Source organism: Dunckerocampus dactyliophorus, chromosome 8 (genome assembly GCF_027744805.1).
Source record: "Dunckerocampus dactyliophorus isolate RoL2022-P2 chromosome 8, RoL_Ddac_1.1, whole genome shotgun sequence".
NCBI lineage: Eukaryota > Metazoa > Chordata > Actinopteri > Syngnathiformes > Syngnathidae > Dunckerocampus > Dunckerocampus dactyliophorus.
In genome coordinates this window covers 22629723-22656676 of record NC_072826.1, presented here as the reverse complement: position 1 = coordinate 22656676, position 26954 = coordinate 22629723, and the positions used below count along the sequence as shown (strand labels likewise).

Below are 26954 nucleotides of genomic sequence, written 5' to 3'. Positions count from 1 at the left end.
AATGCGCACATTTTCGGCGATTTTATAGTAAAAAAAAAAAAAACTAAAAAAAAAATCACACAAAAACATTATAGCACAGACGAGTGGACACATTTTTCAAATGGTCTTCTTTGACCACACTTCACTGCATTTGGAATGATTTGTTCTTGCGCTCCCAGCTAAGACCACCAGAGGGAAGTTGTGTTCTTATGCACTCAAAAGCTAAGTACGCAAAGTGCCCCAAATCACACAGTCAGTATATTCCAGTATTTCAATGAATCAGACCCAAAGCCAGTCGTATGCGTGCTCTGTTTGTTCCTCCCCGCTGACCGTAAACACGTGAAAGAGAACAAAGTTGTGATCCACTTGAATCAGAGACTATTTGCATCTTTGTGTCATTGTTTACAGTGTTACGTGACGTGACGCGACGCGTCATGGCTTGTCAACATGTCTGGCTGCTGGGTTAGCTTATCTAGCTAGCGTTACTTTGGTAGTCAAAGGATGTGGCTGGAGCATCCCCATCGGTTATACAGCAGCGATAACGCACTCTTGGACGAGGAAGATGCAAGGAGCGCTCAGGAAAAGCGCAGTCAAAACGTACACGAATACGGTAAGTGGAGGCAATTGCGGCGACAACTTTAGCTTGAGCTAACACGCTAGCCTCAAGGCATCGAGTTGCAGCATCAGCACCATTCACCTCTCATGCACATCATGTGTTTGCATGGACAAGAAAAAGCACAACACGCTATCTGTTTAATATTTATTAACGTCTACCCAAGACTAAATGTCTTATGGATGGATAATAATGATTATACACGAGGCAGCTAATTCTGGGACAGCTAGCATTGCAATGGTGATTTTTTTTTTCTGTATGGAACGACATTGATGAGTAGATATTGCATTGTGTTTGTGTACTATGATGTGTACAATATACTGGGGGTCCTCGATCTACGTACGACTTCCGATGTAGTCTAAGTGGGATTTTTGCTAGATGAACAGCTACAGTAAGTCACTCACACTGTACACAGAACACATGCAGGACATGAAATGCAATAATAAGATTAAATGAAGCAGTCATAAAAAGAGAACAAACCCTAATTTATCCTTGTGGTTGTCTTGCATACTGGAAGGGGCATTGCAAGGGAGGGAGAGACCGCTTGGTTATTACTGTCCATTTCATAGGATTATATTCTTTCACATGTTCAAAGATACCATCTTTATCCTTCATAATGGTTTCTGAACATTTTGCAATTTCACTTTCCTTTTCGTTGGCACACCGCTATTAGAAGAGTGTGCTTCATTACGTCTTAATGAAGTTAACTAAAAAGAACAAACTTGACCACGTTATTTCTCAGTGTAGCGACGTGCGGCTACAATATGTACAGTATGTTTTTCTTTTTGTGCGATAATTTATGGGACTGCATACATAACCATGAAAAAGAACACAATGACCACCTATACAAGCACTATATTATTCTTTACACCTCCTAGCTCATCAGTCTATGGGTCTACAGCAGCGGTGTCCAAAGGCTTGTTGTTTGTTTTTTTAGAAATAAAATAAAATAATACATGGCCTGTATCAGAACATTACCAAATTATGATTAGATATTAAACCCACGCTGAAAAGAAAACCATTGAAAACTCAAGAGAATAATGTATTTTTGCTGTGTTAAAAAAAAAGATATTCAAGAATAATTTCAATATAATTGAGAATTTAGCAACTTGACATCAGCAAGCTATAGTTGACTGTGTTTGAGTATTAGCAGTGTAGAGAGAGTGAGTGACTGGCCTGAGTTGTGGCCAACAGCAGCTCCTGTCTTCAGTGCATATGTGTACTCTTTTAATAAAGTGGGTGAATTGCATCGTGGGTCTCTCCTTAACCACAAACAGTGACATGACTGTAGTATTTTATACTGGTCACTAGGTGTCAGTAATTTTACATTAAGACAATAGCCACCGCAGGATGTACGCTGTCAATGCTAACATGTGAGTCTATGTTATGTCTTATTTATGTCTAAGATGATTAAGAGGCCTGCGATGCGATGATAAAACGATTATTGATGCGTCTTTTTTATTTTATTTTATTTTTTTAATTTTTAATGCATAAGTTTAGCATGTATAAAATTAACAAACTTCAGCATATTCTGAGTAAACGAACATTAAAAATCTGCCATTATTCACAAATAAATAATCAAGACTTCTGAATTTAAACAAAAATCCTGAGCATAGAATCTCTGACTAAATAGTATTTTTGCTGTATAGCAAAGTCCAAAACAGCTTTCATTCAAAATATAGATTTCTGTAACAGCGGCTCTCATACAAGAATAATGCTTGCAGACGTCAGTATACTATGAATAACCAAAAAAACTAGGCTGCCCTTATTAACAGTTGCAGTGCCAGCCAAATAACGTTGCGATGGGACATTGTATATGGGTTCCAAACTACACAACAAAGCACGAAAGCCCTGCTTCTCAACAACTGAATACGCCTGCAAATCCTTTGCAATAAAACTTGCGATTGACTTTGGGATTCGCTTTGCCTTTTTGAGTTGGCTGGGAAATTAGTTATCACCTGCTCGATGGTTCTCTGGTTGGCAGCAACTTCATGGTGGTTTTTCCTCCTGGTTCGAGTGGAAAGGTGCTATGTGGTTCATCATATTTGTTGTGTTCCCAAACTATTTTAAGCTTGTATGACAAAGCTTGCATATTGTCAGGCTCTTGTTCTGCTCATTTTTACCTTCAACTACGTGAAAGCCAAAGTGCTTCCAGATGCTCGCTTTAAATCCAGCAAATGCGGGTCGGAGTTTATGCTCAGCCATTCTGGGAGCGTTTTGCACTTAGGTGCACCAACATAAACTGTCCGGGCGGCGCTTCCGCTTTCCATCTTTTTGTTCTGTTGTTTTTGTTCCGTCAGCATCAATTATTGACATTTATGAATCGATTAATAATCATCAATGTCTGCATCGCAATGCATTCAAAAATCGATTATTTCCCCCACTCCTAATACATTGGGTAATATGAGTGTAAAGGTGACTAGGGGTGTCTTCTAATGTCTGGAGGGCTCCAATGATGTTAAAATCTGTATGTAGGCGGTCATAAACAGGTTTTCTACAGGTTCTAACCATGAAAGTATTACATTGAAATATAAGGATTCCTACTTGGCGGAAATTCACTTATCACGGTCAGGTTTGGAACCTATTAACCATGATAAACGAGGGATTACTGTACTTTCTAAATATAGTGACCAAATTGTGTGTATGAGGTGTGTTATCAAGCAGAGTTATGATGCCATCTACTGTACAGATTTGGAACGGCAAGCAACATTCGTAGACAGGCGTATTATCAAGTCTTTTTGAGCAATATTTTTGTCAGGCTGCCTCAAATAGAGAAATAAATAAATTAATGTATGAGAAACACTGGATTTTGAATATTTGTGTATGTACAGTATATTTTTCATGATCTACAGAGTGTTCCTAAAGATTTGACAAGTAGGCAAACATTCATATTTTGTACAATAAAAAAAATACATGTAAAAAATGTTTAATGAATATATAATATAAATAAATAGTGTACTTTTTAATTCAGTTTATTCTTTGTCAGGTATTTTTTTATTGATATTACTGTATATATGCTATAGTTTTTGTTTTAAGTGGGACACAGCAACAGTATTAGCTGACTAATTGTTTCACGTAATGGTGTTTACTCCATGTAGCAGTGTTTGTTGATGTTAATATGTGATGTCATTGTAAGGAAAGCATGTTTTCCCCATGAAAATTTAAAGACCAAGCACAGTGATCCTGCTGTTGTCAGCGGATCACACTGCGACAGAACCCCAAAGGTGCAGAATGTCACTCCTGCAAGCCCACAAGTGACAAAGCCATGTGGGGCTTTGGTGAAATGTGAGCATCCCCAACATTACTATGGAATCATACAGAATCCCACCATTGCACAGTACTGCACAGTACTAAAGTCTACTAAAGCAATATACAGTGCAGTATTTTCAAAGGTGTTGCAGTGACACCTTGAAGCATCTCAAGTTACCTGCGAGATGCTTGTTTGTAACTCAGCACCTTGCTTCTCAGGGGATCCCACTTGTGTTGCTAAGCTCATACCGAGCAGGTCCCAGCAGTGCAGCAGTCAGGACTCTTTGCACAGGTACTGCTGTCTCCTGGGACAAGAAAGCAGCAGCGCTCACTCATTTGTGTACACACTTTGTGAGTGCCTTTTCAGCAGTAAGTAATTTGTGTCTTGCTGCCTTTGACGTTCTTCTCCACACCTTTCAGACCATGCCATGGCAATCGGCGTCAGCATACTGAGGGACTTGCCTTGCTCCGTGATTGGAGTTCACAGTGCTGAGATCAGTACAGAGATGGAAACAGGTAAGACAGCTCTGCAATACAACATGACTCATTGGCTATTGTTTGGTTTTTTTCCTACAAACACTGTAATCAGTATGCACATACTGAGTTTTGGGTTGCTTGGAAAATTGGTTTTGGGTTGAAAATGGCAAAGCTGCACGCTGCAAATATGTACAACGTACAACAATTTACAGAGTAAACAAGTTGTGTATGGAAAGGGCTGCCACTAACACTTATTTTGAAAGTAACTACAAAAATATTCCATTTATGAATAAGGAATCCTACTTCGTGGAAAGTCACTTATCACGGTCGGGTCTAGAACCAGTTAACCACCATAAGTGAGGGATTCTTGTATTACAAATGATTCCAAGGGGGAGGGAATACATACAGTATTTTAATTTACTGTGTATGTTTTTGGTATATAAGCCCAAATTTTTGTTAAATGTGACATTCTTCCTGTTACCTGGCTAGAACCTAGGCTCCCAAAGTGCCGTACGCGTACCCCCAGGTGTACACCAACTATTGTAGGGGGTACGTGAATAAAAATGAAAAACAATTAGCGCCTAACACAATTATGAGTGCACCTGAACTGAACGCCTCGTGACACAAGGAGCAAGAACAGTAAACAGAAACGGGACAGAGCATGAAGTTGTTTAGTCATTGAGTCATTAAGTCATAAGTTTGATGATTATTTTGTGCATTAAGAGTGTTTCATCTTGAAGATCCTATTTATATTGTTGTTTCAATCCTCGCACGGCGCAGCTAACCGAGGTTCCTCCATATATTATGCAACACAGTATGTATAGTGTTGTAAAAACTACAATAATTCCACCCATCTTCTATTCAGCGTATCCTCACTAGGGTCACGGGTATGCTGGAGCCTATGCCAGCTGACTTTGGGTGAGAGGCGGGGTACACCCTGAACTGGTCGCCAGCCAATCGCAGGGCACATATAGACAAACCATAGACAACCATTCACACTCACATTCATACCTATGGACAATTTAGAGTTGCCAGTTAACCTAACATGCATGCTTTTGGAATGTGGGAGGAAACCGGAGTACCCGGAGAAAACCCACGCACGCACGGGCAGAACTTGCAAACTCCACACAGAGATGCCCAACCGATATTGAAACCCAGATCTTCCCGATCTCCTGACTGTGTGGCCAACATGCCAACCACTCGTCCACTGTGCGGCCCAACTACAAGAATTACACCACTGAATTCATTGCCAATGACTTTGACTATTCCTTGGATGTATGTTTTTCAAACATTGTTGAGCAGTTTGCACCCAAATTCATCCAAGCATTGACACTCACATGTGCACATGCACACACCCACACAGCAAAGCCAACTGGCTTCTAGCAAAAGAGTAGGTTGTCGTGTCTTCTAATTCCAGGCCATTATTTGAATTGTGCAAGGTCAAATTAGAATTCCAGTAGTGTTTTATGATGCTTGTGCCTTTCCTTTCCTCAGCTAATGTTAGGATCCCAACTGCAAAGTATACAAAAATGGGGGAGACTCTGAGATACGTCATCCCAAGTCACATGCAGTGCTCCATGGCTTGTGGAGGGAAAGCATGTAAATATGAAAACCCATCTCGTTGGAGTGATGAGGAGCAAGCCATTAAAGGATTGTACTCATCCTGGTATGTTTGGTGTCGCTGACTCTATGCTACTGTATGCTAAAGAATTGTTCAGTAACATCCTTTGTGTTATTTAGTGACATCGCTTCCTGTTTCTTTGCAAGGTGTTTTGAGATCCTTCAACTTATTTTTCATGCCCTTTTTTTGCAGGGTCACAGACAACTTGCTTGCTATGGCAAGGCCTTCCTCTGAGATTATAGAGAAATATAATATCATTGAACAGTTTCAAAGGTACAGTTTGATTTTTTATCTATGTGGGTTGCCTCCATTTTTTATGATGCTGTATGGAAAAAGCATATACAGTCGTCTCTTGCTAAATCGCGGTTCGAACATCGCACCCTCACTCACAGTAATTAATAAATGCTAGCTAGCTGTTTCGCGGTTGAATACGCCCTATTATTAGTTAAAAAAAAAAAAGTGCATATTTAAGCAAATTATACTTATTCTTGGCCTAAATTAAGCATTTGAACTAAAATACAAATACAAAGCAGAAGCAGACCACTAGGTGTCGGTGTTCGGTGAGACAAGGGCCCGACGTGATCTCCAGAAGTTTTAAATTATTATTCAATTAATAATAACATAATAATCATAATAATAACACGGGCTACTGTTTGGGCCATAACCCACAACACGCTAAACTCAACTCTGAACATCCGACATCACCTCTCCTCTACACATCTGTCTGGTTGCCATTAAGGTTCTGCCTGGGAACACATTTACTGTGACATACTGTACATGTACAGGAGTTTTGTTTACGTCTTAAATGGCTTATTTACTCCTATTATGTCTACTGTATTTTGTAATGTGAGTGTAAAGCCATTTGAAGCTGCCATTACAATACAATGAAACGATAGCCACTGCTGGAAGTACGCTGTCAAAAAAAAAACAACAAGGGACTGCTAACATGTTAGTCCACGTATCTTAATTATATCTAATATGTCTTATTTTCTCTTATTGTGTCAACTACAATACAGGCCAAAAGTTTGGAAACACACAATAGAACCCAATGGGCCCCGCCCCATTAATAAGGCAAGAAATTCCACAAAGTGACCCTAACAAGGCACACCTGTGAAGTGAAAACAATTTCAGTTGACTACCTCATGAAGCTCATTGAGACACCAACGGATTGCAGCGCTATCAAAAAAAAAGATAAAACATCAAATATACTGTATGTCTAAAATATAAGATATACACTAGTTCCCCAACTTATGAACACCCGACTAGCGAACATTTGCGGATACGAACACAAGCCGACTGGTCTATATTTTATTTTATTTTGCCTTGTAGTCGCTCAATCAGTATTTATACTGCTACTGTACATGCTTGACCAGTAGAGAGCACTGTGACACTGCTAATGGGACCAACAGAGGAAGCCATTTGAGCTAATGAGACCCACAGAGGAAGAGTTAGACTGGGGAGATAAAGCTAAATGAAAAGCTAAATTGTACAACTCGGACAGAGCGTGTGATTAAAGTTTATTGACGAGTTAATAAGCCTGCTTAATTCTACACCACCCACAGAACACTACTCTTTTAGAAGAGTCTAATGACGACGACGATTTGTCCTTTTTTTCAATAACTCCTCCAACTCCACCACAACGTATACTCGGCCACTCCTCTTCAAAGGTAAATAACATTTATCATTACGTATTATTATATCATTTTTATTATTGTTTTTTTCATTAATTATCCTCGTTTAATATTACTACTGCATCCAAACTCATATTTACATACATACATACATATACTGTATATGTATACACGTACATGTAGTACCTGTATCATTGGTAATATTACCTTTTATTGGACTTACGAACAAATCGACTTGCGAACGGTCGTCTGGAACCAATTGTGTTCGTTAGTTGGGGACTTAGTGTATTTAGAGTTATTTCACAGTTTTTGTTACTTACATAATTCCACATGTGTTCATTCATAGTTTTGACAATCTACAATGTAGATAGTCATGAAAATAAAGAAAACACATCGCATGACAAAGTGTGTTCAAACTTTTGGCCTGTACTGTATATTGGGTAATAGGAGTGTAAAGGTGACTGTGTGGGTATTGTTTCATGTCTGGAGGGCTCTGATAATGTTAAAAAACATATTTAGAAGGTCATAAACAGGTTTTTTGCCATAGCTACGAAAATATTCAATTTATTAATAATGAATCCGACTTCACGGAAATTCACTGACCACGGTTGAGTTTGGAACCAATTAATCGCCATAAACGAGGGACGACAGTACAATAATAGTTGCAGCAGCAATTCCTTCCTACGTGCTTAGCGTAGAAAATAAGTAATTGATCCCCTGCTGATTTTGTAAGTTTAACCTCTTACAAAGATACGAACAATACATTTAGGGATCGATCGGCCAGCGATCAGTATCGGCCGATTTCTGTGAAAGATCATGTGATCGGCATATGCCGATAAATGCCTTTTCAAGGCCGATCACCTGTGGCTAGTACTATTGCAGACCGCAACGATCCTTTCCAGTGGAGTGTCTAACATCTTGGGCAGCGTCGTCATCCCGCTTTCCTTCGAAACAAAAACCATCACGTCTGCCGTGTGTAACGTAACTGCCAACACATGCCACGAAAACTATTTTGCGGGAGTACCACGCAAGGCTAAGCTAATAACCAGAAAAATAACTGAATTCATCGGACGAGATGACCAGCCTTTCTCAGCGGTGGAAGACACGGGGTTCGCCAAGTGCTCTCTCACGTACCTGGAAGTCCTGCTTAGAGCTCCACCAATACACTCTCACATCCAACGTCTCCTTAAAGAAGGCGTGTCATCATCTGAAAGTTTCTGAAGTGATAAATGTTCTCTTCAAAAAGTAAATAAAATATTTTGTCTACATTAAGGTTGTACGTCATATAACCAGCAACAGGTGTGCAGCCAGGAATTATGGGTGCCATGAAAAAAAAATCCCCTCCCTTTGTAACTAATTAGTAATTTTTATTAGTAATTACAGTACCTATATTTTGGGCTCCCGTCAGTCAAGGGACCTTGGAAGTGTCCAGACCGTTCCCTTTTATACAGCACCCCTGGCCAATACCACTCCTAAATAAATTGAAAAATGTATAATTAATGCATTAGATCGGTATCGGACGATTTCAGTCCTGGATGATCGGCAGCATAAAAGCCTGATCGGAGCATCTATACAATACATAATTTTGATGGTAGCTTTGTTCTTATAGAGTCTCAGTCTCTCTCAGTTAAAGTAAAGCTAAAATTCATTTTGTATCTTTGTAAGGGGGTAAACTTACTAAATCTAGAGGGACACTTATTTTACTACAACGGCAATAATACATGCTGTGAACATTTTGATAAACTTGCAAAGAATAAGAACTTCCAAGTCTCCAAAATAAAACACTGCTCCAGTCGCCAATCACCAGTATGTCACACTATATTTAAAATAACCCAAAAAAAAAAGCAACAGTCACCTTGGTCACATACTGCAGTACAACTGGAGAGTTGCTAATGTTTTACGAGTTGTAATACATGTGTATATACTGTATGTTGTGCAATTATATTCTGATAGTGAGATTAGTGTATATGCAGCAAAATATTTCTGGGTTTCCCTGGCGGCATACGTAATCAACTAATTTGGACAAATTTTTCTGCTCAGGTGTGATGTGAAGACTGTCATCAACCTGCAGCGGCCCGGAGAGCATTCCAGCTGTGGCAATCCACTGGAGCAGGAGAGTGGTTTCACTTACCGACCTGAAACCTTCATGGAAGCAGGCAGTGAGTCTCCATCTGCCTTAGTCTATTCTTTATTTTATGAGCTATGCTATCATTTGGAATACACTGCTTTTTTAAATTTACCCGACATGTTAGGTCATGGGTGTCCAAACATATGGAAGCATATGGAAAAGCCAAATTTGTATATTTCGTAAAAAGGCTAAAAAAAAAAAAAAAGATTTTTATATTTATTTAAAGACAAAACTTTGGTGTTATAGGTGACAAAGCATATTTTGTATTAAAACCTATTATGAGACCTTTTTTTCACATTATAGCTGGTGTTGGCTTTTTGTTGTTTTAATTTAATTTCTAGAATGTGCAGCGAGCCAAAAAAAATTGAGCTGCAGGCTACAGATGCAACCCGGACACCCCTGCGTTAGGTGGTCAGCTTGTTTACACTGTTTGTGGTGTTTTGTAGGGGTGTCACGAGATTGGGTCACCGCAACGACATTTTAACATTACTTTTAAGGCAAGTACAATAAAAAAATAAAAAATATGACAATATATTGCAATCTACTAACTTAATTTGTACTACGTTACACTCTTCTGCACTCTGTGTATGCTAGTGACCCCGCCTCCACCCATCAAGACAAAGAGACTGTATGACTGACAAAATGGCTCACTCCGTTCATGCCGTTGCACTTGTTCTGAAACCAATACACAGAGTTAACCCTCTTCCTGCCTGTTTGGAGGTGAAAGATGAGGAAAACAAGACACGCGTGCTCGTGGCAATATACTGTATTAAAGCCGGCAAAATTATTTGGAGTTCATTTTCTTTTATTGTGTGATCAATTAATTATCATCCCAGGCCTGTTACCCACGAGTTTTTTCCTGAACAAGAAATCATGTCACGTTTTAATCTTGCGAGATCTTGTGACACCCCCAGTGTTTTGTGCTATGTGCAAAACACTAAAAAAGGTGTACCATAAGTTCATAATTGCATTATTTTGTGTTTTTATGTTTCAGTTTATTACTACAACTTTGGGTGGAAGGACTATGGTGTTGCATCTCTGACAACAGTTCTTGATATGGTAAAGGTCATGTCATTTGCTATCCAAGAGGGGAAAATTGCTGTTCACTGCCATGCCGGTCTTGGGAGAACAGGTTTGTAAATTCAATTATGAACCAAAGATTTCGTACCTGCATTTCTCCACTTCTTGGGTGTAACGGTACATGACAGGCGCAACAGTAAGAGTTTGAACCGTGTGAATATTTGTATTTATATTATATTTGTGGTAAAGTTGCTTTTTGGTTGAAGTGTAGTATTAATAGTCCCAGGCACCATCACTAGCCATGACTCCTGGTAGCCAAAAACTGGGCTGCACTGTATTTGTTAACCGAGCAGACATAAAATGCAACAAACACTTCCTGTCCCTCACTTTTAATGTGTACCATGTGGGAAATTAGTACACCTCTGTACCAAACCGAATGTTCTGCACCGAGAAAAGGTCAAAAGCTTACTTTATTGGTACCTGAAGGTAAACGTCTTTTGCAGCCAGCAAAATCAGGACACCCATTAGCATACTGGACTTTTTTTTTCATACATAAATATGAAAAAAAAACCTTTGGATGGGATTACATATGTGTACTCAAAGATTCCCTCACACAAGGCCAGAATATGAAATCACAATCAGACAATGTTGGAGAAAGTCGAAATACAATACAATAAATAAAATAATACAATTATACAAATAAATAAATGGATGTGTCAATAGTTTGTCCAGTTCTGTTATGGCAGCTTGGACAAGGCTGCACCTATACTCTTTTGTCTTGCTTCGTGGTACTAAAAACCTCCTTCCTTAGGGGAGAAGCTGAAGAAGATGTGTCGTGATGAGAAACATAATTTAAAACGAAGGTATCCGCTGTACCTGTTTAATATACAGGGAGGATGGAAACAGCTAAGACTCACCAATTAGTTGGCTTGACAGTTGAACACTTTGTTTCACAGAATTTCTGTGTGTTATACATGACTGAACCAAGAGACCAGAGAGAAGGACAGAGAAGACTGTATAAAAGTGCGATAAAACATGGTCATAATGGCTGTGTTGACATTAAAATTAATTAAAATAAGACAGTTTTCTCAGGCAATGCAAATGGTGGTGAGCCTTCCTATACAAACTGCATCACAATTAGCTTCAAATCTCACTTTTTCATCAATTATGGTCCCAAGGTATTTGGAATTTTGCACATATTCAATGGCTTAATATATAATTACAGTGGTTTCATCATGTGTGTTTTTTTCATAAAATCAATGATCACGTCCTTTGTTTGCGATATATTGAACTGGGGGTAAAACCACCATAAAATCATCAATGATTGGGCCGTGAATGGTTTCATCCTCATTTAGCAGACTGATGATGACTGAATCATCTGATTATGTAATGATTTTCTTGTTGTCATACGTGTTATGTTTGGTGCAGATAGGAACCCAAGATGCGACGCAGCGATGTGTCCAACAAAAAACAAATTCTTTGAGGTCTCAGAGACAAAAAAAATCAAGGTCCAACATAACGCGTAATACTGTGTCTGGGAAAAGGTACACCCAAAATTGAGGTTCAAACGGTTCAAACCCAAGGCGTAGCACAACCCTAGTAAAAAGGTTTACCAAAACTAATGGCGAAGCAAAAAGGCTTGAGAGTCCGAGAAAGCAGGATGCTAGCACAACAGAAAGGCAGTAGGCCAAAGGAGACATGGAGGATGTCAAGGCAAAACAGAAACATTGGTTATTTGCCAGAGAAGGTACAGAAACATCTCCTTGCCACGCCCCTACTCAGCACTCAGGTTGTGTCAGCATACAGAAACACAATGAATGCACAGAAAACAGCAACAACACAAAGTCCAAACACACACACACACACAAATAAATAAATGCTTTATAACAAGCATCAAGGTCGAATAAATTTTGTATGACAGGGGAAGTGTATGTCACACTTCTCCCTGGCAGAGTAAATCTGTTGAGCACTTGACGGCATTTAGATCTACAATTCTATCTGCTTTAAAGGCTGGACAGGACAGGGGTAAAAAAAAAAAAAAACACCAAACACAGAACATAATAAGAGCTCTAACGAGGGGTGTCAAAACACACCCAACTCGTGAGACAAGACGATGTAAGAGATTGGGTACAACAAAGACGAGACAAGATTTTAACATTAATTTTAACAAAAGTACAATGAAAAAATATGACGGGACAAACAAACTTATTTAACCAAGTCACAAAACTTTGCAGCTGCGTTTTGTAATGATTACTGTACCACAAATTGACGCTAAATCAGGGGTCACTAAGGTTTTTCCTTGTGAGAGCTGCTTTTACCAAATGAAAATGGCCAAGAGCTACTCATTTTTGTAACATTTATTTTCAGAGCTTATTTTAAACCCAAACAAAGTGAATATGCTTGTTTTACCAGAACATTAACAAAATGCTGGTGTCCACAACTCACATTTTGTATTTCAGAATGCATTTCTTTCTACTGTTCTTTCGTTATTAACTGAAAACTTGAATGAAAAGCAGGCTTGCGGGCACCTCATGTGGTCGTGGGGGGCTACCTGGTGCCCGCGGGCACCACGTTGGTGACCCCTGCGCTAAATGATATTGTCAACATTTTTTGAGATCAAATAAACCACTAATGTTATGATAATATATAATAATAAAGCATAATGCAACATTTTCTTTAATATGTGATCTTTCATCCTGTAAAGTTGTGGAATTGCCGTTCTCAAAGGGAATTTGTACTGTCTATGAAAAAATTTGGAGCATTTCTTGAAATGCTGGCTTTTCAACTGTATTAAAGAGCAGCATTTCTTTCGATGTATTAAACTACACTGTCTGTGAAAGCACACCATTTTCATTTAGGTGCTGAAACTAATGCACAGAGTGAACTCTCTTCCTGGAAATGGACACACGTGTTACAGGCAGCACCAGACCATAGGGAATCTGGGCCCGTAGCAATGGTTACACATCCTAGGGAGCACTGTGTAGCCAATAAAAATGACTGAAACAATAGAGAGATCCAAAGTTAGCGTCTTATCATGATTAAGCTTGTTAATTAATCAGCGATGCATGGCTAAAGCTAACAGCTAACAGCAGGGGTCACCAACGTGGTGCCTGCGGGCACCAGGTAGCCCCCCACGACCACATGAGGTGCCCGCAAGCCTGCTTTTCATTCAGGTTTTCAGTTAATAATGAAAGAACAGTAGAAAGAAATGCATTCTGAAATACAAAATGTGAATTGTGGACACCAGCATTTTGTTAATGTTTTGGTAAAACAAGCATATTCGCTTTGTTTGGGTTTAAAATAAGCTCTGAAAATAAATGTTACAAAAATGAGTAGCTCTTGGCCATTTTCATTTTGTAAAAGTAGCTCTCACAAGGAAAAACGTTGGTGACCCCTGAGCTACAGTCTCCGAACTGAATCACTCAGCAATTTATTTTTGCAAGACTGTTTTTTTTTTTTCTGAATGAGAAATCTTGTCATGTTTTGATCTCGTGACAACATGGGAGACAGCACACAACCTTGTGGTGAGCCGGTAGAAGTATCTTTTCTGAGAGAGAAAATTCCGACGACGAATACATGTACCATTACACCCTTATGTGTTATCTAACATGATGAATTTTGTTTGTGCTTATCATATATTGTCTGACCCAACTTTTGTTTCAATTGAATATTTGTTTTTGCTTTTGTCTCTCTGGAGGTGTGTTATTGGCTTGTTACTTGGTCTTCACATCTCGGATGAACGCTGACCAAGCCATCTTGTTTGTGCGAGCCAAGAGGCCCAATTCTATTCAGACCAGAGGCCAGCTGCTGTGCGTCAGGGAGTTTGCCCAGTTCCTGGTTCCTCTCAGAAACGTCTTTTCCTGTGTGGAACCCAAAACCGGCGCTGTCACTTTGTCCCAATACCTAACCAGGCAGCGTCATCTGCTGCATGGCTATGAAGCACGGCAGATGAAGAATGTGCCCAAGTTGGTCCAGCTGGTTTGCCGACGCCTTGTTGACATTGCCGCCAACCGACAAGTGGTGATTGAAGAAGAGTGGCTGGACATCCCCGACCTCACCGCTGAGGTGGAGAAGACTGTATCCCAACAGGCCCTTCAGCAGCTTGGGAAGGAGCTGAGAGGGAAAGGCATCCCGGTGCCTCCTTGCTCATCCAATCCTTTTAGTCCGATGCAGACCACACCTGCTCAAGATCAACCTCTCATCAGTGATAATGAGCTTGACCCACTTTGGAGGCAGAATGCAGCAACCCCTCTGAGATCCTCTCTGTCCAACAATAAGAACCTCAGTTACAGTGATTCTGTCCTTTACAAACTGGAACCACGTCAGCAGGATTTGGCAAGTTACAAGAGCAGCACACGACCAGTTCACTGTCTAAACAAACATTCCCTTTCACACAGCAGCCTCACAGCCTCTTCATTTCATCCTCAGGACATTGCTACAAGCATTATTGAAACCGGATGCCCGTTTGTGAAAACAATTCTTAGCATGGGGGATCCTGGTTTGTCTTTAGCATTGTCTAAACAGGAAATGAAAGCTCACTGTTACACCACACTGCCAGTTTTGCCAACCAAAATGGTGGACAGTCGAGAGTTGCAGGAAATGCATGTCCCAGCGAATGATGAGGATAACTCTGTGCTTCCTGTACCTACTCTCCATTCTGAGCTGTCCCCGGAGAACAGAACCCTCCAAGTGGCCAAAGCCCTGGCCATGGACCAGACAGACAAGGATGTCACTGCCAAGGTCACAATGTGGCAGGTAAGATGCCACAAAAGTACAATTTCCAAAAGATCTGACATGGGTCTAATGAAATAATCAGTACTACTTGATAATGCCTCCTCAATGGTTGTCAGTCTTAGCAACACAGTCTTAGCAAGTTAATTGCCAAATGCTTGCAGCTTCACTGAAGAAGGATGGAGTTTGCAGGAAAGGAACAGCACGTTAACTAATTGTAACTCACAACTTAAAGTGTAATTCATATACTGTACTCTGGGGAAAGTAAGTACACTCCTGATCAAAATCTTAAGACCAGTTGAAAAATGGCTATTTTGGATCTTAATGAGGTTTTAAGTACAGCTACAATATGCAAAAGCAAGAAGGGGGGAGTGAGACAAAACATTTGGAACTTGTAATTTAAACAAAAACAAAAAAACTGAAATAGGTTGTTTATCACCTGATAAAACGTTTTAAGACCACAGGCTATAAAGCCAAAATCTGCTCAAAATTTTCATTTTCTGTCAGGCATTCACACTGCCAAGCCCTCCTGATCGCTAAAGCTAAGAAGCTTTCTCTTTTTGAACATGGTCGAATTGTCGAGCTGCATAAGCAAGGCCTGTCGCAGCGTGCCATTGCTGCTGAGGTTGGGTGCAGTAAATCAGTCATTCTAAAAATTTTTAAAGATCCTGAGCATTATGGAACTAAAAAGTGGTAGACCCAAAAATATCACACCTGCGCTGAGCCGGAGGATCCCATTGACTGTCCATCAAGACACAGGGTGGTCTTCCACCCAAATTAAGGCCCTTAGTGGTGCCGACTGCAGCGCAATAACCATCAGACGGCATCTGCGGGAAAAGGGTTAAAAAAAATTTTTTTTTAAATTCACCTCGTCTCCTTCAACGCCACAAAACTGCCCGTCTAGACTTTGCCAGGGAGCGTCAAACATGGGACATTGAAAGGTGAAAAAAAGTTTTATTCTCTGATAAGAAAAAATGTAACCTTGACGGTCCAGATGGCTTCCAACGTTACTGGCATGACAAGGAGATCCCACCTGAGATGTTTTCTACCCGACACAGTGGAGGGGGGTCCATCATGATCTGCGGTGCTTTTTCATTCAGTGGAACACTGGAGCTTCAGGTGGTGCGGGGTGGTCAAACGGTGGATGCTTACGTGCAGATGTTGCAGCGGGCATCCCTCATGACTGAGGGCCCTCGTCTGTGTGGTAACAGCTGGCTTTTTCAACAGGACAACGCTGCAGTTCACAATGTTCGCTTGACCAAGGACTTCTTCAGGGAGAATAACATCACTCTTTTGGACCATCCTGCATGTTCCCCTCATTTAAATCCCATGGAGAACATTTGGGGATGGATGGCAAGGGAAGTTTATAAAAATGGCCATCAGTTCCAGACAGTTGATGCCCTTCGTGAAGCCATCTTCACCACTCGCATCAAGCATGCCCAAATGAATTTTTGAAATGATTAACAAGAATGGTGGAGCTACTCATTACTGAGTCCTACTGAGAAAATTTGTTGTTCTGGTTTGGAGTTTTTTGTCATTTTTTGAGCGATGGTCTTAAAGTTTTGATCAGCTGATAAACAGCCTATTTCAGTTTAGTTGTTGTTTTCAATAAATTACTTTTTCAAAGTGCTTTTTGTCTCACTCTCCCTTCTTGTTTTTGCATATTGTAGCTCTACTTAAAACCTCATTAAGATCCAATGCAAAATGCAAATTCTAGCAATTTTTCAACTGGTCTTAAGATTTTGATCAGTCTGTATTTCGCCCCCTGCTGATTTTGTAAACTTACCCATACAAAGATATGAACAGTACAGTCGTCCCTCGTTTATCTCGGTTGATTGGTTCCAGACCTGACTGAGATAAGTGAATTTCTGTGAAGTAGTATAGTTTTAATAAATTGAATATTTTCATAGTTTGAGCATAGAAAATGTGTTTATGACCTTCTAAATATGGGTTTCAACATTATTAGAACCCTATACACATGAAATAATCCTCCTATAGGCACTTTTACCATTCTTTGTTTACACCACATTGCTCAACTGTAATGTGCAAGCTCTAGAATCACGGCAGGTACCGCTTTAAGCATGGCAAGTTAATGAGATAACTAGTTAGCGTCCAATTTATTTATTCTAAACTTAAAGTCTTTCAAACGGAATGGGGAAGAAGGACAAAGTAAGAAGCCAAAAACTTACCACTTCCACACGGAATGGCAGGAGAACTTTTTTTCACTCTTATCAATGTCGGACATGCCATGGCTGACTACATGCTGTGTTAAGGTAATGTAATCTAAGGTAATGTCTCATCAGTGTAACATTACTGACGCCTAGTGACCAGAGTACTAAATATGACTTGTCTTTCATCATTTTTTGACTAATAATAGGCCATAGTCATCCACAAACAGTGAGCATTTATTAATTGGTTAATTTTTGAAAAACTGCGATAGACTGAGGGAGTGATGTTCAAACCATGAAGTGGCAAGAGACGACTACATCATTTTTATGTAAATGGTGGAGAAAGTCTTGTTGGCAAGAACAGAGATCAGATGTTTCGTGTAGTTGCTCATCAGGGTTTCACACATCTCAGGAGGGATTTTGCTCAGAGAATGTTTCCACCTTCATGTGTAACAGTAGGGATGCTGTTGTTGGACTCATGTTCACCATCTTTCAAGTCCACTTGATGCATGCAAAGTGCTCCATTTTTGTGTCATGTGAGCACATCACAACCTACCCAAGACTTTTAGGTTCAGACGAGTCTGTACATGTGTCCTTTTGAGCCAGGGGACCTTCTGGGCAATGCAGGATGTCAATCCATGACAGCAAAGTGTGTTATTAATGCTTTTCTTACTGACTATGCTCCCAACTCCTTTGATATCATCATCCAGCTCCTCTCTTGTCATAGTGGGCTGCTCCCTTACCTTTCTCCCAGTCATTCTTACCCCACCAGTTGATATCTTTCATGGAGCTCCAGAGAGAGGGTGATTGACTTATCTTGGATTTCTTCCATTTATCAACGATTGAAGCAATAGTGCTTGCTTTCTTTTGTCAAGCTTCTTCTTCATGCTCTTGTAGTCCATTCCAGTCTTGTGGAGGTCTACGGTCTTGAGGTAAGCACGTTGGTCTTGCCCATGGTGGTGGAGAGGTGTGAATGGAAGAGAGGGAAGTTATGTGACAAGTGCTCTGTTAAAATAAAGCATAAAAATGTTGAACTGTTCATATCTTTGTCAGGGGTAAACTCACATGATCAGTATGGGATCAAATACTTATTTTGCCCACTTTATACGACACTTAATGATACTGGTACTTTCCCCACATACACTGAAAATCCACAGCATGATGACTTTCCCACACTAATGAGATCCAATATAATGGTGGAATCATAACGGTGGTTGGTGGCTCGATCTTCGTGACCATGTTGAAGTATCAGTACCAGTGGCTCCTTATGCTGCGTCAGCAGTGGGTGACTGAGGTAACAGTGTCATGGCGGTTTGAGTACCTTGAAAATAGAAGAGTTTACCACTGTGCTTCTTTATCATCATATACATGCATCACAGTGAGGGCTGTTGTCACTGCTGTTGTAAAATTGTTGTCACCTCATGTGGCTGCACGAGAGAATCAGAATAATTAATAACCTCTATGACAAAATGGATTATCTTTACAAAAGCGGGTTTTTGATGCAACTTTTACGTTAGATCTCCGTAGATTGTGCAATGTTGTTGCCAGTAACACAAGTGTTAACATCTGATATTATATACCAGTACCGGTTATTAATACTAGGAATGTCCGATATGCCGATAGTGTCCAACTCTCAATTTCCGATTCCGATATCAACCAATACCGACATGTGTACCATCACATATCTCCTGTCATGGAATTAACACATTTTGGTGACCCACAGTATTGTTTTAGACATTTCTCTTGGAGATTAATAAAGTATATATCAAGTGTACTTCAGTTTCTGAGTGTTGAGGTTGTAGCTAATGGCTGTAGCCACTTAGCTGTTGCTAATGAATTGTTGCTTGTTGTTGAGTTGAGTGGAGAGTAAACTGATTGGTGCCACCTACCTCGACTCCTGTCTCGTTGTGAATCGCATTTCCACGTTTGGTCGACTGACAACAGTGACGAGACCGTGCTGGCGCCGCTACAAGCTAATGAGTTAGCTAACGTCCGTGCTCTCGGCGCCAGCACACCCATGCCCGTGATTTCAACATATCCAATCAAGTTGTGACTGTAACAAAGGACGTGACGAAGTATTTCCATGTATTGGCCCTGCTGGATGCCTTGATGACGGCAAGTACGGGAGCCCATAGGCCTATATACAGCAGTTTTTTCTTATCGGTTTTCATTATGGGGAAAAACCTGACACCGATATCAACCGATATTACATTTTTATGCCAATATCGGGCCAATAATATGGGCCCACCGATATTATCGGACAACCCTAATAAAGTACCACATTTACCTACTAAAGATGCAGCATCAGGAGCAACTGAAGCAACATCAATATCTTGCCCAAGGATAATTCGACATAGTCACGGGAAGATGGAGGAACCCGCAACCTTCAGGTTGGAACACAATCACTCTACCACCTGAGCCATGCCCCACCACCCCAGTGTGTTTGTTTAGTGTATCATATGTACCATGTCATATTTGTTTTTTTGTTTGTGGTTGACAGACAGAGTTGAACTCCAAAGAGGGGGCTTGGGAGAGGCTGTGCATGGAGAGAGATCCGCTGGTACTGTCCAGTCTCATGTGGTCCTGGCTGGAACAGTTGAGGGAGCCTGTCATCAGCAGCGAAAATGTCAAATCTCTGACTGAGAACGTAAACCCACAGAGGGCACTAGACTCTCTGGAAAAGGTAGCTTTGGTTGTTCTGCTTCTGCTTCTTGTTCGTTTCAATGTTCTCCACCAAAGTTGAGCTGTTATCAGAAGTGGAGGAAGAATCATGTTCATCCGCCCACATGTCAGCAGGCCATTTCCTGCTTCTTTTGTGCTCTTCCTTTCACGACTTGGGGTGTCCCAACTTTTTCCAGCGAGGCCCACATGCTGAAAAATGAAAGGATACAAGGGCCACTTTGATATTTTGTAAAGCAACACGTAGACATGCTAAGAAGTTATATATTATTTAAGGACCACATCATCTGCAAATATCCTAAGGCCCCCAAACTTGACACCCTAAAGACTTTGGCTGCACCTAGAAATTCTGTCCATAAAAATTTTGAAGAGAATTGGTGATAAAGAGCAGCCTTGGCGGAGGCCAACGTTCTTTGGGAACAGGCTGTACTTACTGCTGGCAATGCGAACAAGGCTCCTGCTCCAGTTGTACCAGAACCGAATGGCACGCTACTACGTGCCAACCCCGTACTTGCGGAGCACCCCAGGACACCACGAGGGACACGGTTGAATGCGTTTTCCAAGTCCACAAAGCACCTGTGGATTGGTTGGGCAAACGCCCGTGAACCCTCCATCACCCTTGCAAGGGTGTAGAGCTGGTCCAGTGTTCCGCAATCACGACCAAAGCCACATTGCATCTCCTGTTCCTGAGGTCGTACCCTTCTCTCCAGCACTCTGGAATAGACTTCCCCAGGGAGGCTGAGGATTGTGATCCCCCTGTAGTTGGAACACACCCTCTGGTCACCCTTCTTGAAAAGGGGCACTGCCATCCCGATCTGCCAATCCCGACTTCCATGCAATGTTGAACAGACATGTCAACCAAGACAGTCCCACAACATACATACACATAGTTCCTCTATCTAAATTATAAATATCCATTCATCCACTCATTTTTTCCCATGTAGCCGGGTCCGGTTCATGGGGGCAGTAGTCTTTAGACTTCCTGGTCTTCTGTCCCAGGCCAGATGCAAGACATAATCCCTCCAGCGTGTCGAAGGTCTACTCTGGGACCTCCTCCCAGCTGGGTATGCTCTACATCTGAACTAGATACTCAAGCCACCTCAACTGGCTCCTCTCAATGTGTAGGAGCAGTGGTCGAGAGCAAATCAAGTAGGAGCAAATTTAGAGCTTTACCTGCTGGCTCAGCTCTCTCTTCACCACGACTATCAGGTACCGTGACCGCATTACTGCAAACTCTGCAGTGATTCGCCTGTCGATCTTACACTCCAGCCTTACCTCACGGACAAAACCCCCAAGATACTTAAACACCTCCACCTGTTGCAAGACCTCACTCAGAACCCGAAGGGTGCAGTTCACCCTTTTCTGGCTGAGAACCATGGCCTCAGGTTTGAAGGTGTGGAGTCTAATCTATGAAGCTTCACACTGAGCTGCAATTAATGCCGTTTCTAAGAGGTATCATTACAATAGATTAATTCCCTGCAGCAGTATTACTGTACTTTCTGTATTTGAACTAATACATGTCAAGATCACATTAGAACATCCCTTGATCTTTGAATATAATAAGTTATTATCTGTATCTTTAATGTTCGTCAAATGCATGTTACTGCCCGTAGGGTCACCGACTCACGCTGTTGTGTATTCTCGACTGTGCTGCTCATCTCCTGCCAATGCCTGAAGAAGTGGAGACGAGTATTCTAGATCAAACCATAAAAACCTTTACCAAAGTGAGTATGCTTACACTAATCCAGGTACAGTATATACATAATATATCTCATGTTCATTTTGGGCTCTCAATGACTTATTTTAGATAGTTCTTTTTCCAGGGTAGAATGATTCTACACGTACATGTTCATGTTTTTTTTAACAACAAGAATTGGATGCACAAGTTTGAATTTATTTTTGTTTGCACAGCTTCAAAATAATACATACAGGTTGAAAACCTGTACATAAATATTAATTGTCCCTTAACCAATTTGACCAGTCACTTTTTGCAGCCATCAACAAGCTTCTGACATAATTATGACAGGATATTTCTTCTAAAACATTATATTTTACAAGCTTTTCATGTCATCTTTTTCTGCCAGCTATTAAAAAAAAGCATCATATCACCATCATAGAAACGTCCGTTCCAGAACTCTAACCGAAACATACTCTAACCAAATCAATTTTTCCCGTAGGAAATAATGTAAATCCAATTAATCGGTTCCGGAAAGCCAAAAATGTTAACATAAAACATGTGTTTATAGTTTTACAATTATAATTTTACTTGCAGAAAACTATCCTAAATGCATATGAATGATGAATGAATGGGATAAATGAATTAAGGTTGCTTTTACTTTCATGGAAGACATGATTGTTGACAAAGACACGGTGTGGCAGCGAGATCGACACGGACTTAGTTACCGTTGTAGGCCTCATACTGGTTGGACGTACCCTGAACACCTCCCCGGGGACGTGTCCGGGAGGCATCCTGACCAGATGCCCGAGCCACCTCATCTGACTCCTCTCAATGTGGAGGAGCAGCATTTGTACTCCCGAGTTTCTCCCAGATGACGGTGCTTCTCACCCTGTCTATAAGGGAGAGCCCAGCCACCCTATGGAGAAAACTAATTTTGTCCGCTTTTACCCACGATCTTGTCCTTTCGGTCACTACCCAAAGCTCATGACCATATTTGAAGGTAGGAACATAGATTGATAAATTGAGAGCTTTGGCTTTCAGCTCAGCTTTAAAAATTAGTGCCGTTAAAGGGAATTTCCGTTAACTTGTTACTGACGTGTTAACTTTGACAGCCCTAATTAGAATGTATCTTCTGATTGTCTGAAGTATATTTTTTAATTTTTGACTTGCTATCCGCGTCCCACTCAAAAGTGGGTCTTTGTCTTCTACCCTCTTTTGGGTCCCGACCCAGCAGTTGAGAATCACTGCTGTAGGAGGAGTGCTTCAAATGAGTCATGAGGGGCCCAAAATGAATGAGTCTTGCCTGTGCCTATTAAACAGTATGAAAATGTGTGTCGGTGTCATTTCCTTTCCTCTCAAGATTGAGTCTTCTTCAGGGGAGAATCAGTGGTTATACAACACACTCAAAGAAATCCTGACTTGTATTCTTCATGATCTGCAAAACAAAGCTTTGCAAGTGAAGGAGAATGGTACCTCCTAATCAGATGATGACGACTCACCAGCAGGGTTAAAAACAGCTTTTTGTTAACCAAATACTGCTAGGCCAATGTTGGCTGACTTGGAATGTTGCATTCCATATTGTTTGAAGCTCTTACTAGACTCTTTTGACGCACTGCCATATTTTACCATCATGTGCCACTCAGGTTCTCAGGTTGTCTGCCCACCGGATGCTTTTTCTTGCTTGTTGTCTAATGTCATGTTGTTGTTAAATGTTACACCAGCTTAGAAAGCTTTTTCTAGTGCTCATATTTAACCCAACACACTGTATGTTAGCACGTCTTCTCAAGGGATAAACATCACAGTTACATAAGTACCACACTTCGGCCTTCGCCATATATGTGTCCTAGGCGGATGCTCAGGTCCTCGCAGTAGATACCATAGTAATACAGTAGAATTTACACCTTTACACCAACAGGAGCTCATCATTCCAAATGCCTCCCTCACTCACGATGCAACCAAAAAAACACAACTGGTAACACATGAGGAACACACAATAACTGCACCACACTGACTATGTGGGTATCAAAATCAACACTAATATACAGTACATACGAAACAATACTATTTTACACTCATTTATAACCTGCAACGCATGCTGGGTCTCTTCCTGTTTCGGAAGTGTGTGCATGGGCTTCCTAGCATGCCTCGCGGTTCCATCCATCTATCGAGAGGTGGGGTACACCCTGGACTGGTCGCCAGTCAATCACAGGGCACATATAGACAAACAAACATTCACACTCACATTCATGACTATGGACAATTTAGAGTCTACAGTTAACCTAACATGGATGTTTTTGGAATGTGGGAGGAAACCGGAGTACCCGGAGAAAACCCTCGCACGGGCAGAACATGCAAACTCCACACAGAAATGCCCAACGGAGATTCGAACGCAGATCTTCCTAATCTCCTGACTGTATGGCCAACATTCTAACCACTAGGCCACCTTGCGGTTCGTAAATTATTATAAAACAGTGTTGTTTTGCATGTATATTAGCGCGTACGCATCTGTTTCGATACACGAATAGTCCATGTGGTACAGTTACATTGTGTGTTGCGCATGTGTTACTTTTCATTGCACTGCAAGTGAGGTGCATGCATAGAAAGAACATGTTGTGGTTTGCCTCTGACCACTGAAGGTGCAGCTCAAGCTGTACCAAAGTACAGCCCCGCTAATACAACATAACATCGATTTGTAATGAATTAGCTTCAAATTTACACCTTTAATGCACAACACAGTTCCATTGTAGCACAAATGAGATGGCTCCTTCTACCAACACACAGCCTAATTATGGAGATTAGAAGCACAAAATGGCAGGTTCTCCCACAAATAAAAATGTTTTAATTTTTAAAATCCCTGAATTTGCAGTGTCTCCAATGGTGAATCGTGATTATGCAGGAACAGGAATAGGACAGATGGTGTTGCATGTTCGGTGAACAGATACAGGTAAAAGTACTGGCTTGTGTTGCCGTGTACACCGACTACTACCTTTCTTTAGTATTGCCCCTTGAGAAGAAGTACTGAAGAGGGACTATCTGTTCCCATGTGATTTGAAAGGCGAAAATGTCAAACATGAATCAAATTGCAAAGCTGACTTCTTAAGTGGTTGCAGAAGCCATGCAAATTGTTTTCTTTTCCACTCCTGTTTTTCTGTCCTTAACGTTTGTGCAGCAAAAAACGCCTGCCTCCATATTTTTGTCATGCTTGAGTAAAACTACCACTGCCACGTCCTGCTGATTTTGTGTATGGCTCTGCTTGATTGTGCTCATTTGTGTGTGGTGAGAATCCTCATCATGTACAAGATGTAATACACTGTAGCCACATGGCCAATGTACAACAAGTCTTTATTATTTCACTGACACAAGACAATATTTGTGTCATTTTCAAACAATATTTGTACTTTCGTCAGGCAGCTTCTTATGGATTCAAATATGAATGAAATAAACGCTCAAAGTGTGGAACTTTTCTTTTGCAGTCTACCTGTCAACAACATGATAGTATTGTCTTACTGTATAGTATACTAGTACTGTAATAGCTCAGAAAAGACCCAGAAATGATAGTAACTGATCATGCATGGCAGTGATACGCAGTCAGGGGAGGCAGGTGAGGCAGTCTCACCTGTCATGATGAAAAATTTTAAACATAAAATTTGTATTTGTCCATTGAACTGTATGATAAATGTCTTCTGTACAATTCCAAGTGTTTATAACATTTTCTGAAGCAAAAATGGCTGAATTTGCACATTTCCTGATCAAATACAGAGCACAAACCTAAGGTGAGGCTACCGCCAGCGCCTCTCCTCGGCTTAGTGCACAAGCCCTTCCTCAGTGAGTGCACTGAGTTGGATCATGGCCAATAACATAATGTTGCAGAAATACTTGTTATATACCATGACTTTCTACAGCCTGTGTAATGCCGTCAGTGTTGGTGTGACATCATTATTCTTGCTAATCCCTCTATAGCAGGGGTGTCAAACTCGTGCCATGGAGGGCCGAGACACAGGTTTTCTTTCCAGCCAGTCACTAAAGCAGGTAATTTTAATGATCAACACCTCCTTCAATTTGAGGGAAGGAACTCATCAAATAAATCACCTACTGAAGAAACTGGTTGGAGAGAAAACCTGCAGCGTTTCGGCCCTCCATGGCACGAGTTTGACACGTGCTGTATAGAATACACAGAAATGTCATACCGGAGGCATGTGCTGTTATCGCCTCATCGTGAAGGGATGGTGTCGTGCATGAGCTAGAAGGTGCAGCAGGTGGGGGGAAAGCACAAGATATTTTTATGCTTTGCGGAATGAATGAATTACTTTTACTGCTAAAATGGAGGATTATATATCCAAGCCCACCAGAAGGTGATCAGACTTTTACAGTAAAGTACCACAACTTTTCCTGTAGAAGGTCAGGGTGTATGTACCTCATATACAAACGGGTTGATAGGCCATCAGGAGTTCTGGTGTGTCCCGGTGGGCCGATTGACGGCTGTCTATTTATTCATTGCTGCGCCTTACTGTTATGCTATATTAAATGGAAGTTACTACGTGCCAGGCACTAGGACCAAGCGGAAAACGGCCACTCAAGTTGAATCCTTAAACCATGAAGCCCTTTAGACTGCCGCCAAACTCATCGATTGCCTCTTTCCGTATTTTCCTATGCTAGGAATAACTTAATATATTACGAATAATATTAGCAATAACCCGGTTGTGCCGGGTAATATTCCGGTTATATTCTGGTTATGAGAGGGTTATTTGACTGCATGTAAACGTAGCCAGTGTGTCTTTTAGTGTGTTTGGTGGGGGAAAACTAGGTGCCACTGTAAATGGTTCAGAACGCTTGTTTAACTGTCTATGAACTTTACTTAACACTACTTAACTTAATACATAGCAAACATGGTGTGGTGTGTTACAACTAAATCTAGTTATCTAAACTGTTGGAAAACATGAAGAATATATGTATGTACTTGACATATTGTTTCAGTCATTG

At 40.9% G+C, this 26954-nt stretch overlaps 1 protein-coding gene across 2 annotated transcripts; it reads left to right on the top strand.

Moving 5' to 3' along the window:
- The first annotated feature begins 253 nt into the window (after positions 1-253).
- On the top strand, positions 254-25513 carry ptpdc1a (protein tyrosine phosphatase domain containing 1a). 2 transcript variants are annotated; one of them, XM_054785366.1, is made up of 10 exons: positions 254-589; positions 4262-4357; positions 5813-5984; positions 6132-6212; positions 9611-9729; positions 10693-10830; positions 14416-15473; positions 20118-20300; positions 21910-22020; positions 23335-25513. In XM_054785366.1, exons 1-10 carry the CDS (start codon positions 481-483, stop codon positions 23452-23454), a joined length of 2187 nt encoding a protein of 728 aa, XP_054641341.1. In that variant the 5' UTR covers positions 254-480; the 3' UTR covers positions 23455-25513. The 2 variants fall into 2 exon arrangements, with proteins under 2 accessions (XP_054641341.1, XP_054641342.1); XM_054785367.1 differs by lacking the exons at positions 21910-22020; positions 23335-25513 and adding an exon at positions 19914-20007 and having other exon boundaries at positions 20118-20263.
- Positions 25514-26954: the final 1441 nt, after the last annotated feature.

Excerpts from the sequence above, each read along its gene's own strand:
- ptpdc1a (XM_054785366.1), top strand. The coding sequence starts at position 481 with ATGTGGCTGGAGCATCCCCATCGGTTATACAGCAGCGATAACGCACTC. Across the intron at positions 590-4,261 it reads TCAAAACGTACACGAATACG|ACCATGCCATGGCAATCGGC; the intron begins GTAAGTGGAGGC and ends CACACCTTTCAG. Across the intron at positions 5,985-6,131 it reads AAAGGATTGTACTCATCCTG|GGTCACAGACAACTTGCTTG; the intron begins GTATGTTTGGTG and ends CTTTTTTTGCAG.